The sequence below is a fragment of the Zea mays genome, chromosome 8, assembly GCF_902167145.1.
Source record: "Zea mays cultivar B73 chromosome 8, Zm-B73-REFERENCE-NAM-5.0, whole genome shotgun sequence".
NCBI lineage: Eukaryota > Viridiplantae > Streptophyta > Magnoliopsida > Poales > Poaceae > Zea > Zea mays.
Window position 1 is genome coordinate 175,607,714 of NC_050103.1, and position 16,162 is coordinate 175,623,875.

The 16,162-nt window shown below is 44.8% G+C and overlaps 2 protein-coding genes and 1 pseudogene across 5 annotated transcripts; 1 reads left to right on the forward strand and 2 right to left on the reverse strand.

Moving 5' to 3' along the window:
* Positions 1-2,959: 2,959 nt before the first annotated feature.
* LOC103637540 (nuclear poly(A) polymerase 3-like) lies at positions 2,960-5,937 on the reverse strand (annotated as a pseudogene).
* Positions 5,938-7,291: 1,354 nt separating this feature from the next.
* LOC103637541 (zinc finger protein ZAT12) lies at positions 7,292-8,380 on the forward strand. The gene has a single exon (XM_008659705.4). The coding sequence runs from the start codon at positions 7,513-7,515 to the stop codon at positions 8,146-8,148; it is 636 nt and encodes a 211-aa protein (XP_008657927.2). The 5' UTR covers positions 7,292-7,512; the 3' UTR covers positions 8,149-8,380.
* Positions 8,381-11,970: 3,590 nt separating this feature from the next.
* On the reverse strand, positions 11,971-12,991 carry LOC103636516 (plant-specific domain TIGR01589 family protein expressed). 4 transcript variants are annotated; one of them, XM_008658859.3, is made up of 3 exons: positions 12,713-12,991; positions 12,445-12,550; positions 11,971-12,278 (listed from the first exon to the last, which is right to left on the reverse strand). In XM_008658859.3, exons 1-3 carry the CDS (start codon positions 12,764-12,766, stop codon positions 12,130-12,132), a joined length of 309 nt encoding a protein of 102 aa, XP_008657081.1. In that variant the 5' UTR covers positions 12,767-12,991; the 3' UTR covers positions 11,971-12,129. The 4 variants fall into 4 exon arrangements, with proteins under 4 accessions (XP_008657081.1, XP_008657080.1, XP_035817831.1 ...); XM_008658858.3 differs by having other exon boundaries at positions 11,971-12,281; XM_035961938.1 differs by having other exon boundaries at positions 12,445-12,991.
* Positions 12,992-16,162: the final 3,171 nt, after the last annotated feature.

Below are 16,162 nucleotides of genomic sequence, written 5' to 3' on the forward strand. Positions count from 1 at the left end.
TATGAAATCTAGAGCCTCAGTGCAGGAACGATTGACTAGCATCCGAATGAGCCCAATCTAGTAAACATGGTTGGCAGACCAGCCCATTAGCTTTCTTGTCGGGCACAGGTAGCCCGCGGGTACCCGGTACCCGGGTGGGCACGGGTACGGGCAAAAACTTGTACCCGGCTGCAGGCATGAGTTTCTTAGCGGGTATATTTTAATTTCGCGGGTACGGGTTTGGGAACATAGTACCCAGCGGGTACGCGCCGGTTGCCATCTCTAGTCGCAGCGCAGGTCTCTCAGGAGTCATCAGCTAGTAGGTAGCTCATCATCGGTATACGCATATGCTGTTGACTGTCCAAATATAATCACCGGATGGATGTGCTTTCCACCTGCATGCGCTAGCTCTTGACTTCCATGCGCATGGGGGGCCTGATTAATGAAGCTCCCTTCTTGTTCTACATACTGGATCACTCTGTGCGCGGCCTGTGGGATCGATCGGCCGGAACAGGTCGCTGTCTGCAGAGCATGTGTACACGTGTACGTCTCCTTTTACTAACTGCAAGCACCAGTACGCAGCTAGCTGCAGCTCCATACGTTAACAAAAAGCATACGTGCTATACCAGCAGCCTGACAGTACAAGTGTACAAAGCGCCGACGATATGCAAGCAACCGGACATGTGGACCGCTAACAGTTCAACAGGGTTCCGAGAAGTCGCGCGATTAAAATATACGGAGCTGACTTTTTTGGCACTAGTGAGCGATCGTGCACGGTGCACCCACCACCCAGTGCTCACAGTCACAGCTAGCAAGCGACGATATGATCGACGCATGCATGACGGCATGACGACCCCCCCCCCCCCCCCCCCCCCCCCCCCCCCCCCCCCTGACATGTCCAAATTACCTGCAGCTAGCGTACGTGAGAGTTGGGTGCTGAACTATTGTTGGCCTCGATCGCGTTGCTGAGCCGAGTCGTCGTCGTAGTAAAGCCCGAGTCCAAGATCGCACTCGTGATTATATATATAGATTATTATTCGTGTGCCGTGCGGAAGATCACAGCAGCATGAGTCTTGCGGGCGGGGTGGTTCTGTGCGCGCGTACCAAAGCTCAGCTTTTATTGGGGGGCACCGGATTTCAAGACGTGATGATAGTACGTACATGGCGTGTGCTGACTAGCTAGAGCGACATGGCACAGCCTGAATCATGATGCATGCTTCAATAGGAGGAGCTACCGAAATCAACCTCAATACGCACGTGTTCCGATCACATGCTAGAAAGAGGAAAAAAAAAAGTCTGTCCAAGTGTCCAGGTGTGCGATGGGGGAAATTGCGGACAGGTGGCGAGAGAGCCTTAATTTCCCTGCTTCCTTTGTACACTATTAGGGGCTGTTTGGTTTCTAGGGACTAATGTTTAGTCCCTTCATTTTATTCCTTTTTAGTGTATAAATCGCTAAATATAGAAACTAAAATAAAGTTTTAGTTTCTATATTTGGTAATTTTGGAACTAAAATGGAATAAAATCTAGGGACTAAACATTAGTCCCTAGAAACCAAACACCCCCTTATTATATTCTGATCAATTTCTTCTTTGCCAAAAAATATATGATCGGTCAAATCGCTCGCGAGTTTTACCTCCAAGACGGCAAAAGACCAGGGCTGCAATTCTACCTGACGACTATGGTTATGAGTAGCAAGCACTTCGCAGACCGAACTAGCTCGCAGCCGTCAGGTTCGCGCGGTGGCCGGAGGTCAACGCGATTTTTTTATTATTGTTTCTTTGTACCCCGGTTGGAGGGAGTCACCAGGTCACCAACCGAGGCCGGCCATCGATGGAGGATTGTAGTGAGGTGTGAAAGGCGTGCCGGCTCTAGAGCATCCGCCGCGGCACAAGTAAAACATGGCGAGCGAACCCGGCCAGCCCACGAACGCATCCAAGTCGCCACCCACCACTGCACGTACAACACTACACGACGGTTCACTTACAGCGACCTACGGTTGGTTGCTAAAACGGCCTTCAGCGACCTACGGTTGGTCGCTAAAAGCTTTTAGCGACCCATAAGGATGGTCGCTGTAAGTGCCGTCGCTAAAGGCTTTAGCGACCGACATCTTTTTAGCGACCGACCACCCGTTGCTAATATTGTATATTTAGCGACCAACTGTGGGTTGCTGTACTATAGATTTAGCAACCAACCGTAAGTCGTCATACTATACATTTAGCAACCAACAGAAAGTCGCCCTTTTTACAGTTGTTATTAATAATAATATACATTTAATTAAGCACCACAAATCACAAATTTTTATACACAAATCATAAAGACATACATAGTTAATCAGTATACCACAGTCATTGATCCATCACATAAACACAAAAGAAGCACAATTATATATTCACAAAAGCATCACAATTATAATATAATTCACAACTAGATCATTTACAGATAGCTAGCTAGATCATTCACAAAAGCTCCAGAGATGATCAGTCACAAAAGCACCACAGCGACATCACTCCAGCTTGAAGCAGTTCAAAAGCCCACAACTACATCACTAATGTTTAATATCACTCCAGCTATTGTTCAAAAGCCCACAACTACATCACTCTAGCTGCTCCAGAGCTGATCAGTCACAAAAGCAAAAAAGCTACACTAATGCTTCAAGCAGTTCAAAAGCCTTCAGACAACCATTCCAGCTTCTTGTATCCTCCTGTTTTAAAGTACAAGCTTTCTTTGTCCAGAACACCCTAGAAAAAAGTACATCAAATTAGTATATTGTTGCTACATTTGCAAATAAAAATACAGTTTTGATGCCTTATCTACCTCCACTAGAAGATGTTACAAAGGAATTAACTTGCAATCACAATTGACAAATATGTAATACAACAATTCAGCAAAAGAGAAAAGGGGGAAGGTATTGAAAAGCATATGATAATATGACAAGTCAGGTCTCTCTGCTCTGCAACATATGCATTCTAGCAATTTGTATATTAAATTCCAGCATGATGTCATGGTGTGATAGTGGAAACATAGTAAGAATAACTATACCTTGCTAAGAGCATAACCACGCCGAAGTTCTTCTTTGATTTTGCTGAAAGTACTTTCTGTTGTACTAGAGGAGCAAAATTCTGGTGGAATACAGGGCAACATTATGGGCATGAGAGAGCACCCATCAGGACCCCCACAAAGAACTGGCGGATCAAGCAAACTCACTGGAAGAGGCCACGGCCAGTGAACAAAAATATCAAAGAACAAAGACAGCAGAGTATTTATACTAGCATTTGGATGTCTGCGGCAAACATATGCAGCAAGAATAGCCAAATGAATTCCAGCAAAGAAGCCAAGTAGCTGAAATACCATCAGGCAATCAATAACAGCATAGTTGTAGAAACATAATTGACTGTAGACAAATCACCTACATGGCAATCAAGTCCTCTTTTTCTTGCCCATAGTTTGAGGCACCGCAATAGATATTGAAATTTCTGCATGGATACACCATAAAAAGGGGAAATTAAAATAGGAAGAGTGGTAGCAAGAAAGCTTGAAGTCATAAAAAGTGCAACAGACTTCAACAGTGCTAATAAAAAGGACATCTGATTTGGCATTGACAAAACACATTAAACGAGACCAAACTGAGAAATATAGAATGCAGAATGCACATAACGAACAAAAGTGTTATAATGGGAGACAACATTATGTCTCAAATAGTCAAATACAAAAAAAGACTCAGACTAAAACAAAATAAATGAAGGATAGAATACTTGAATAAATCTAGTAAGGTGATTGTCGGACCTTCATATTAGGAACTAATTGAATGATTTGTCTATTAGCATGGAGTCCAGATAGACATCTCCAGCTTGGCCCATCCACATTCTCTAGCACATGGGGATCAAATGCATGCATAGCCTGCACAGTGTAAAGCCTGTGAGAACTTAAAATAAGCACCATATATCATGTACAACATCTCTTTTCTACAAGCCAACCAATGGGTAGACCCAGTGATAGAGGCTACCACAAGAGTGGGGTATAGTAAAGGGATAAACCGAGTCAAGCCACCCCCGCCCCGGGCAAATATGGAGGCTGCTTTGAAAAAAAGGGTCTTAACAGTGTCATCATCCTAGGGGCGTGGTGTTTATGGCTTCATCGTAAAAGGGTGGTCTTTAATGGGGATTCCCCTTCATTGGGAAGGCTTCAGAGGAGCTTCCTAGACGAATCAGTGTGTTGGGTTATGGCTGGTGCTAAGGGTCTGGGATCCTTAGACTTAGCTAGGGCCTTGAATGTGGCCGGCTCTATTGATATCTCTCTCTCCTTGGTCTTGCTTATTTTTAGCAGGTTCTCTGCTTTGTAAACCCTTTTGTTTCTTTTCCTAATTTATATAAAGATGTGCAGTTCCCATGCTCGTTCGATAAAAAAGGTGCTGGACTGAAATTGCTTGATCTTAAGAATTAGGCACTCACCACATGCTACCAAAAGCTGTAGGAAGTAATAGCTTATAAGGTACATCATTGCAAAGATGAAAGCACAGTGTTACAGGGTGAGCAGACAAAAAGGATGTTCTGAGAGAAGTAGAATACAAATTATACATAATCAACAAACATAACATAACTCATTTAATATATAATCTAGTACACAAACACAAATGGAAAACCGGATGTTTACCTCTGCAGCATTGATCACTGGGAGTTGAACATAAGGAAAGTCAACTAAAATCCCATTGAATTTAAAACGCATCAATGGAACCTTAGCTCCTTCAATTGAATGCAATTCTGATACCTCTGGCCGCCCTTCGAGCATTTGTCACAGGACAACAAAAAAATGGTGCTGCGATCAACACATGAACACATTCCAAGTAAATTTCAAAATTTGTCAGAAAAACAAATTTCAAAATTCACACTTACTTGCAGTGATGCAATATAAGGGCCAATACAGAGGACATCAATATCAGATTCAGGTCCATACGCCTTCAAAGTAGCAAACTTTTAGTGAAGGTTTGTCATAAAAAGGTACAAATCGCAGTATTTAAAGGAGCAACTACAGAGGCAAATACAATATAAAGTATAAACAAGCAAACTCAAATTATAATCATTCCATAGCATGGTGCTTTGCATGCAATTAAACTATCAAAAACAGATGCATACAAAATATCAATCAAACTATGTTCCTGCCACATTTTGCAAATTGATATAAACTGCAGTTAACAGTATTGTAGAAGTCTTGAGTTATATTAATGTTTTCTAGAAATACAGATGCATACACTCAAAAAATAATTTGTGTTAACAATTTTTCTGTCCATATGGCATGAACAGAGAAGGTTTGTATGGTTTAAGCAAGCAAAGTGGTTAGGTCTGCACTGACAACTGACAACAAACAAGTGCACATCATAGAAACATGAAAAGCACTCCCGATCAGCAACCCACTGTTGATGAGACAGCCAATCCACAGGAGTGACATTTACGACATCCACATAGTGGAAACCGCAGTTGAATCCATAATGGATAGTGTCAGAGAACAAACTCACCTGACTTCTGAATAGCACGGTAAAGAAAGTCCTTCTGATTTCAGAACAGATGGAGATAACTCTGTAACCCACTCCAAGAAAAAATTAGGATGAGAATGGATGAAATACATATTCTTTTTTATTCAATGCTTAATAGCTTGAGTGGCATTCAGCTATGGTATGCCAGACCAAAATAAAGCTAAACTTGGCAATAGGTATTTACTACATATATATAGCGAGATCAGTGGCCAGCCACATAACTGAAAAATTGTTACCAGCTCATGAAGTAGATCAGGATATTCTTCAAATAGTTTGAGTAATTTTTTTCTCGTAGATTCTTCTAGATTTATTGTCTCACAACTGGGGACACCATACCAACCTTTGGGTTTGCCAAAATGCATGTAATTTACAGAATAAAGAAAATGGCCTTCAACATGTTGCGGCATACTGGCCTCTACCTGCAGCGTCATGGTGCAAGCGGCCTAGCGATCCGCGCAGCCTGTGCCTCCCTGAGCCGCAAACCCTAGGCGGCCATTGCAACCGAGAATGTCGTTAGGTTCCTCGGCGGCTGGCAAAACGTTGGCCACAGGCCTGTGTGCCGCTCGCCGGAGTAGGACACTGTGGCGTCCCCATCGTCGCAGTATCGAAGTCGGCCTTCCCATTGCGCCAGTTGTCCATGCACAGGACGACATCAACCAGCAGGGGAGAGGGAGTGGGAGGAGGGACGAGCTAGGGTGGTGACGGTGAGGCCACGGATGGAGACAGAAGCGACGGAGAAGTCCGGCGCGCACGAGCAGTAGGCGAGGTAGATGGTGCCTGCAATGTCGGCGGCGTAGGCACAACAACAGGCGCAGTGGAGAGTGCGGGCCGGACCGGGAAGATTACCTTGTCGGCGGCATGGTGATGCAGGCGGCAGTCCCTTCTTGTGTTGGGCCTGGTAGGAGGCAGGCACGGTGGGAGGGATGTGGGCGATGGCGGCGCGAGGGGCGGTCATGGTGGGAGGGATGTGGGCTATGCGCCTTAGGCGAGCGGGTGGCGACGATGTTAGGTTTACCAGCAGAGACTGTACCTGTTGGAGTGCGGGTTGTTTTCAAAGAAATAAAGGGGTTTTTTTAAAAATTGTTGACGCAGGACGATCGTTGAAACTGGTGCTTTCAGTATAGTATAGATATAGATCTAAGGTTCAAACCTTAGAAATATTATTTTTATATTTTTTTCTTTTCTATAATTCTTTTTTTGCTTTTATACAAATCTTTTTTTCTTTTCTATAATTTAGCGACCAATGTTTTAATTAATTTTTAGTCAGTAACATCTACAGATTAATTAGGCTATAAGATTTGATAGCGACCCCTTCTCTATAGCGACCAACCGTTGGTCTCCAACGAGGTCTATAGCGACCAATCATAAGTTGTTAAATTTCTAGACTTTTAGCGACCAACAGACTGTTGCTACAAACGGATTTAGCGACCAACCATCGGTCCATAACTTTTAGCAACCAACAGTTGGTAACAAATAAGGGTCGCTAAAGATCAACCGTCGTGTAGTGCAATACAAGCACGCACGTCACCCTATCGCCTCGCTCGCAGTCGCAGCCTCTGCCTCTCTAGAAGAGCAGGAGCGTCAGTCAGTACCAGTACGTACGAGCCGGGGCATAGGTACAGCTTGATCGACACATACACGAGGGTGTGGGTGTCTCGACGATAGTACAGCGCTCGGAACACTGCACACATCCACGACTAGAAACAGACCGAAACAGAGATCGGCTCGTCCAAGACGAACCATCACCAGTTCATCACACCGGGTATAAGACGTGCAGGGCAGGCGGCCGGTCTGAAACCGACCCCGACCGAGCTGGAACGCCGCCGCCATCCGCTGCCTGTACTGTACGTGCGCGCCGCTATATATACGAGCCCCCGCGCGGCGCCCCCGGCCCATGTCCTTACGCAATCGCCGCACGACGTTGCCCGGTCGCTGCTTCCGCCGCCGCCTGGTCTTGGGGGTTACTAATAACCAGCTAGAGCTAGCTATATATCCAGGAGCAGCCGATGATGGCGGCCAAGAGGGACAGGGCGGCGTGGGAAGCGGAGGCGGCCGCGGCCGGCGTCGCGGACACGGCCCGCCTGCGCCTGCTCGGGCTCCTCGCGCAGGCGCAGCGGCAGCATCTCCTGCACCTGCGGCGCGCCCACCACGGGATGCCGCCGCTCCCCACGGGCCGCGTGTTCCAGTGCAAGACGTGCAGCCGGCAGTTCCCCACGTTCCAGGCGCTCGGCGGCCACCGCGCCAGCCACAAGCGCCCGAGGGTGCTCCAACATCAGCAGCAGCCAGTCGTCGCTGATCACGCGGGGCTCTGCCTCGGGCGCCAGCAGCCGCCGCAGCCGCCGCCGACGCCCAAGCCGAGGGTGCACGCGTGCCCCGTCTGCGGGCTGGAGTTCGCCATCGGCCAGGCGCTCGGCGGCCACATGCGCCGGCACCGCGCCGACGCCGACGCCGACGCCGAGGCGTCTAACAAGTTGCGCCCGCCGCTCGACAAGGCCGCCTGCGACGTCGCCGGCGGGATCTGCCTGGACCTCAACCTCACGCCGTTGGAGAACTGCGCCAAGTGCCGGGGCGTGTTGGTGCTAGGCGCCGCCGGGCAGGGTGGTGTACATAAGACGCTCGCCATGTTAGATTGCTCGCTGTAGTTATTGAGCCTTCGTTCCGCGTTGTTTAGACTGCACATAAATCTCCTTCTTTCATGGTGGTGCTTCGTTAGCGCTCTTTGTTTCTGCTCATCCCCGTATACTGTTCCATTGTTACCTTTTTGGGTTAACGACCCAATCCTTTCCATGCATGGAAAAGAAAAGACATGTTAGATTCTGCAGTTCTATGTAATTCTAATATGATGATAACGGACAAGTCCTTATTGTTTTTTTAGCGAGTGGTAATATGATGATGCCCGCAATAGTTCCAGAGCATGCAGGTTTCGGTTGTAAGGCTGTCATAATTTACCAGCATGTTCAATATATATAGGTCAGAACACACCGAAATAAACTATGGAGAAGGTTAATAGATATGTAGAATGAGTTAACCAAACGCAAGAAGATGAATAAAATAATGAACGATTGATTCGTCCAGTTTAAAGTGCAAGCAGCATGTGTTCAGATAACTTAGCATAGGGATGATTTGGATTAACACATCACTACTAAAGATAAATTTATGAGACAGTGACAAACATTAACGGAGACAATAAATGGAAGAGCTAAAAATATCCATAGCCGAAAATCATTTACGGAGGTGCATGTTCTAAAGCATCTATATATGGCCTCTTGTTTGGCACGATTGGTGCTCGTTGAAGAAACTGCTAATCTAATTTAAGAAGCTGATGAATAACACCTCTACTATTGCCTGTTTTTAGTTGATTTCAAGAAGCAGCAAAATTGATAATATGCTATAAAAGCATCTTGTTTAGCACAACATCTGCTTAAACCTGTAAAGAAGCTACGAAGTTAGCTATATCAAACATACACTACCTCTAAAACCATTTATTAGCATAGACGGTCGTATTAGGATGAGGGTCTCCATTAATCATTTTGTAGATGACGTCTAATATATCCATCTCTAAAAATCACTATTAAACCTGCAGTGGACTATATTATTAGCCTTACTTTTATTAAACTTGCTCTAAGCTCTGCTCTAGGAAGATACCCGACGAGCGTGCAACAACGTGCTCTCTCATCTCGTGCAATCTACATAGCCGCTGCACGCTAGGGCCCAAGGAGAAGCCTGAACCCCTAGTAAGGCCATCTTGAGCGGACTCCTATTTAATACTCACTCTATTCTTTTTTATTTATCACGGTTTAGTTTAAAAAAACTAACAAACGATAAATATTCGAGAATAGAGTTATTAGTACCATATTTTATATTTTATCTTAAACTTTATCATACAAACATTATCAAACAGCATCATCTATACTTCCGCCTCCTCAATTTTACACGATCCGCCGAAGACAGCATAACCTCTACAGTCCACACCTTCAGTAATGGCATGCTACCATTGCTCGCGGCGCCCTGACAACCATAACCCGCTGAGGCTAGGGGTGGTAATGACCTCTAAATTTTACACTATAAAATTTAAGCATCGGATTAAATTACGATCAGACTCTATTTCTATTCATTTTTAACTAAAATTAATTAAGGGCTCAAATAAATTGTGAAGAAACGTTTAGATCGTGATTCATTACCACCCCTAGCTAAGACTAACTACAACTATCCTCTCTAAATTTCCCTCTCATCCCATTTTTGCATCATGTCACCCAGATTCCACCCCCTACTCTTCCTTTTTCTCGTAGTGGTTCCCTCTAAACTCTCCCCTTATAACCCAATACAACCGAAAATATCATTTCTCATACCTACCGATCATACAAAAGGGCTTATCCGACTCTCTTTTGTCATTTCCTCTCCCCTAAAATAGGAGAAGCTATGTTTTCAACTAGATGGGGTGCTCCTTAAGAGCTAGAGCTAAAGCAAGTGATGCAAGAGCCTACCAAAATGGATTATAGTGGTGACACCATATTGAGGGGGGCCTCGTTTAGAGAGCCAGGTAGGGACTGCTGGGGCCTGGGGCTGCCGCTGCTCCATTCGGTAGGACACTATAGGCGGGTGATTTGGTGACAAAGGAATCACAGACGATTAGTGAAGATTGAGAGAGAAATTATTTCATTTTCTTCTTAAACTACTCTATTTCCCGTGGTCACCATATCAGCTATTGGGACTTGGGAGAGGGGGTCACCAAATCAGCTATAGGGAGAGGGGAGGGAAGGGACTGTGGTTGCAGCCAAACGCCCCCTCGCGCATGCAATACTCCATTAGGGCTTGTTCGCTTTGGAGTGGATTGAGGGGGATTGGAGGGGATTAAATCCCCTCCTATACAAAATTTGTATAGGAGGGGATTTAATCCCCTCCAATCCCCCTCAATCCACTCCAAAGCGAACAAGCCCTTATCTGACCAATGACCGAGATTATACCTGGTGAAACCATTATTCTCCGACCAATGGTGGACCCTTGAATGAGGCCCGTGGCCATAGTCCACTATCGGCCCAACGTTTCCAACCACCATGATTTTTTAGAAAGGCAACCTGACTTTGGATGTGTTCATTTTATTATATTTTAGTCTCTGGATTTATAAAAATTAAAACTATATTTTAGTTACTGATATTTTAGTTGACTTAAAAATTTTCAACTTGTCATTATCTCATATCTACCTGTTTCCTAGTGCTGGACCATGGCCCAAGTATTCGAACCTTAGCAGGCTGGGCCGATATCTGGCATGGACACTTAAGTAGCTGAATGCTTTAGACGGGAATGAAAAGAGCCGATCCTATTTGGCTTCTCTAGTATTTAGCTGAATCCACATGTATTAAGCTGAATTGCACTCTAATCTATCTCAATACACATGAATTGGAGTGAATATTAGAGTACACAAACAAAGCTTAAAGTCTGCCAGGGCTACTGTCCGCCTGGGCCTAAAGTGAGCCGGGCGATGATAATCTTAAGATTCTGCAGATGCACTGAACATTTTTTTGTTTTTCTTTCATCAGAGGGCCGGGTTGAACAGTTGATGCACGCACGTGCTATAAGACAAGACGCAGATCCGGCCAACCCACCGACCCATTCATTCTACCGGAGTTGGTGACCTACTACACCCGAGTCGATCGGTTTGTTTGTACACATGCGTGGGTAGCTAGTGTCGTCGTCCCCTGCAGGCTGCTGTTGGAAATACAGGGCAGCAGTAGTAGTTGCCCATGTCCTGCTCCAATACAGAAAAGTGATCGACTCTGTCTCTTAGCTAGCTAGCATGAGAAGCATGGCATGGCAAACCCGCAGCAGCCAACGATGCGAGCGCCACCCGCCAGCTCTCGCATCCGTTGCTTCTCTTCTCGCCTAGCTATAGTTGCCCATGCTGATCGCAGAAGACGTTGCCTACATGCTAAATACACCATCTAGCTAGCGTAGTCGTCGCTCGTCGAGTCGAGAGCACTATCCTCCACTCCTCCTGTCGCCGTCGCCGGCCAGAGACAGAGAGAGACCGACGACTTGGTTTTGCATAGAGGAGTTTAAAATAGCCAGTGCGCGATAAAGATACACTGTTTAAAGAGAGGAGTTCAAAATACAGAGTGAGATAAAGGAGTACGATGAGTGTGCTGAAGATAGTCATCCCCGTGGCCCGCCTGTCTGTTCGATCGATCGCCAGAGAGCACGTACGGCGAGGCCATCTATCGACCACCATGCACCGGGACAGGAACGGCCTCTTTCTTCTGACAGTAACCAGCAGTGTCTTTCACACGAACACGCACGGGAGTACACGTCCTAGCTTGACGGACATTAGCCCGCCACGTACGTGCGGAGAGCCCACATGATATGCATGCAACACAACACAACACCTACACCCTGCTTGATTGATACACCTGCGGTACGGCACTGCCTGTAGCTAGATCGAGAATCTTCGATCCTCTGGAAGTGCTACGAGATTTAATCAATAATCTATATATCTACTCATGATACACATGACCATGCAGGCTAGCTCCCCTGCCTGCGTACTTATAACACACATAATTACACTGGCGACGCTCTCGATATATATGTACCTGCAAGGCCATGCATGTGAGCGAGCGCGACAGATCTGTCTAATCGTCGTCGTCGTCTGAGCTCTTGGAAGCAGACGAAGGCTGTTCCTGTCCATCGGATGGATTCTTCTGCAGCGCCGACTCTTGTCCCAGATACTTCTTGTACGTCTCGAAGAACTCCCTGTTCTCCTTCTCCAGCTCCTTCCACACTGCTATAGCAGCATGTATAGTATAATAATGCCAAGAAGAGGTCAATGAGATCGATACGATCGAGTCGACTAGTAGTAGCTTTAATTTGGCGTGGACGACAACTTAACTACTCTTGAAATAATCTCGATTAATCGCTTGCTTGCAAGAGTGCCGCCTACGGCCTACCTGTGGATGTGATGACGGGCATCACTTTGGCGTGCTTCTCCAACGTCTCCATGCACTCCTCCTTGTTCAGCTTGTAGCAGATGCACTTCTCGATCAGATGCTGCACCTGGACATCAAACCCCTTGCATCCATCATTCACCATGCATGCATGCATTTGCATTTTCCAGTCCAACACAAGGCCATCGGGTCGTATACTCGTATGTATCTCAACGAGCGCGGCGGCGGCAGATCGTAGGTCCGCCCGCGCTGCCGCGCATGCACTTATTACCAGTCTGACGTACGAAGCCGCCGGTGACGAGGAGGCGGCGTCGTCGTCGTCCATGGTCGCCGCCTACGCCGAGAGAGACCGGCCGGCCGGGCCCCGCTGTGTGTCGTCGTCTATACGGCCGGGTCGGAGACGAAGCGCTAGCTAGCTTCTCTGACGGAAGCCGCCGGACGTACGTGTGGTATCTTCTAGACCTACTGGAGAGCTCGGTGATCCCGGGGACGCGGATGGATAGATGGATGGATGAAGAGGCGGACGTGCTACCGGTGGGGAGCGCGACGAGTAGCGCCGGCGGGGAGGTAGAAATAGCGGCGCGGGGGGAGAGGGACATGTGGGCGCGATCGGCGCATGTCAGGGAGTGGGGGCGAGCCGCGCACGTGGGTGCCGCCTCGCGATTCGCCGAGAGGCCGGGGAGGGGATTGTTTCGGGGGCCACGGCGCCTCGCCTTACCCTGCTTCCTTTTTCGTTTTTGGTGAAACTCTGTTGCCATCCTCCGCCGTTCCTTTCAGCCGATCACGGACGGCGTCCACTTCAGGACCGTCGGATCTCCGCACTGCAGATTGCTTCACACTAGGCGACGAAGTTAATTTTGAGCGTGCGCGACGGGAAAAAAACTACCTGTTCTGTCTGATTTTTGAAAACGAAAAAATGGGGGAAGTCCTTTCCCCCCCCTGATTCCTGGGATAACAGAACCGTTTATATAACTTTATAGTAGTACATCGCTGTAAATTTAGCAAATTTGAGCTGACAGCTCCATCGGCTTCAGTATAAAAACAAGTTTACTCCATAAAAAGCTAGTGAAACGGTTCAGATCCATTTTTTGTGGGGTTTCTCGAGACGTGCTCCACCAACTTAAGTTCGGTAAAATTAGGAAAAATTTGACCGTCATTCCCACTCAATACACAAACATATCAGTACATTATTTCATTTCTTTATTTCCTCGAAATTGTTTCTTCTTCCATGCTGCCCCTCCCCCAGCCTATCGCGTCGGCCGCGCAACAAAAGGCTAAAAAAAGAAAATAGTCACCTAGCTTGGCACACAAAAGTTCACAAAGCGCAAATACCTTCTAGTGAGTTGCTTATAAACATGGTTTTGAAATTGGATAGGAGTGGTATGGGCTGCCAACTTTTTATAGAAAAGAAAGAACAACCACAAAACAAAGGCCCTAAGCCAAAATAAGCGCTTTTAGAGTGGAAAATAGGGACACTTGCCCACAAATGCAAAGCCACACCACCAACCCCAACCATTACCTAAACACTCAGGGCCATTAACTTCAATGCTCACTATTTGATTAGAAAATATTCAACTCGCGATATTGATGTCATTAGATAATTGATAGTGGATGTACCCAACATTTGACCAATGACCCTCGAATGTTTACCTTACTCAATAAAGAAATGGATGATTAAGAGAAGATAACCTTTGGGGATAATTGAAGGAGCAAAGTAAAATGGTTGAGCAAAGTGGCAATCTCCAATAGTAACTCAATATCAAATGTCCTCTTGGTTGCATCACTTAGTTTGAACTTACTATATGTTGGTCAATTGTGTGGTAATGGCTACCAATGCCTATTCAAGGAGAACGGGAATGTTGTATCTAGAAAGGATGATAACCGGGTCACTGCAACAATCTATATTTAGTGGACTTCATTCGGATGATGCAAACTTAAAGACATGTCTATTCACCAAAACTTCACTTGGGTGGTTTGGGCATAGAAGGCTAGCTCGTGTTTGACTGGGTACGCTCAAGAAACTATTTAAGAAAGAAACGGTTAGAGGTCTGAAGGATGTTCTGTCTGAGAAAGACAAGCTTTGAATTTCATGCCAAGTCGACAAAAAAGTTGCAAATATGCATCCTATAAAAGCATTCATGTCAGCATCTAGCCCGCTAGAGCTTCTGCACGCGGAATTGTTTGATCCAACATCATATTCAAGTGTAGGTGGCAACCTATATTGTTTGGTGATTGTGGTTGATTATTGAAGGTATTACCCTTTTGCAGTAAAGAAATAATGTAGAAACCTTTCCTTTTGTAGTTTACAACTAACTTTTAGAAGGAAAGCACAGGGAAAAAGGGGAAAGAATCGGCTCTAAACTCTTTGTTTCTCTCTTACTATGTAAGATCGAGTTAGTTTTGTATGTTTTTCCTGTATTTCATCCAAATAACATACTCCAATACAATATGATAATATCTATCACTATCGAAATCTGGCTCTTTGCAGAGTGCCAAATGATTTGCCGAGTGTTTTTTCGGGCACTCGGCATTCTTTGCCGAGTGCCAAACAAAAAACACTCGGCAAAAAGTGTCTTTGCCGAGTGTTTTTTCGGGCACTCGACATTCTTTGTCGAGTGCCAAACAAAAAAAACACTCGGCAAAAAGTGTCTTTGTCGAGTGTTTTATTTTTAACCCTAGGGAAAGACAATTTAAAAATCACATTTTGAAGGAGTAAATTAAATCAATGAAAAAAAATTCAACTACAAATTTATATAATTCATCAAGATGTACTATTTATATTTTGGTCATTTCTTCATATGATAAATACTACAGGAGAGATGTATAATATTTGTGAATAATGTTAGAACCAACATGTGTGACGAATAAATGACCAAACAACCAAAAATAAACTTTTTGAGAAGTTATAGAACTTTATAGTTGGGAACCTTTTGATTTGAAGTCATCTTATCAACAAAAACTACGTCTGAATTTTAAAATTTTAAAATTCAAATTTTCGAAACGATATCAAAAGAAAAAAACCACCAAAATGAAAAGTTGTAGGTGTTAAAAAGCAATGAAATTTTGTGGTTGACAACATTTTGGTTTGAAATCATATTGTCATGCAAAACTTTGGTTGAATTTTAAAATTTGAATGTTTGAAACGACCTCGGAAGGAAAAACTACCAAAATAAAAGTTGTAGGTATTGAAATGCTATGAAACTTTATAGTCGACAATTTTTTTAAAAAAAAATTTGAAACATTCTTGTCATAGAGAAATATGTTTGAAGTTTTCAATTTTGAAATTCAAATTTTATAAACGACCTCGGATGTAGAAACTATCAATATGAAAGTTGTAGATCTTGAAAAGCTATGCAGCTTTACAGTTGACAATATTTTCATTTGAATTCATTTAGTGCCTCAAATAATTAATTTGCTATCGGTTTGTTATAATAAACGAGGAAGGAAAACACAACATAGACACAAGTGATATAGTGATAGACAAGGTTACGCGCGAAAAAGAGGTTGTGAGTTTGAATCTCACCGAACCGATCACAAAAACATGTAAATTCAGCTAAAAATGGTGAAAATAATAGGACCATGGGTTGAGGTTGTTTCTCTAAAAAGAATATTTTATTGTTGTTTTTTTATGATTCTTAATTGCGGAGTATTTTGTGCCGAAAAAATACACGGCTAAGAACCAATTTATCAAGCGTAACATTTGACAAAGTTTGTCTTTAAA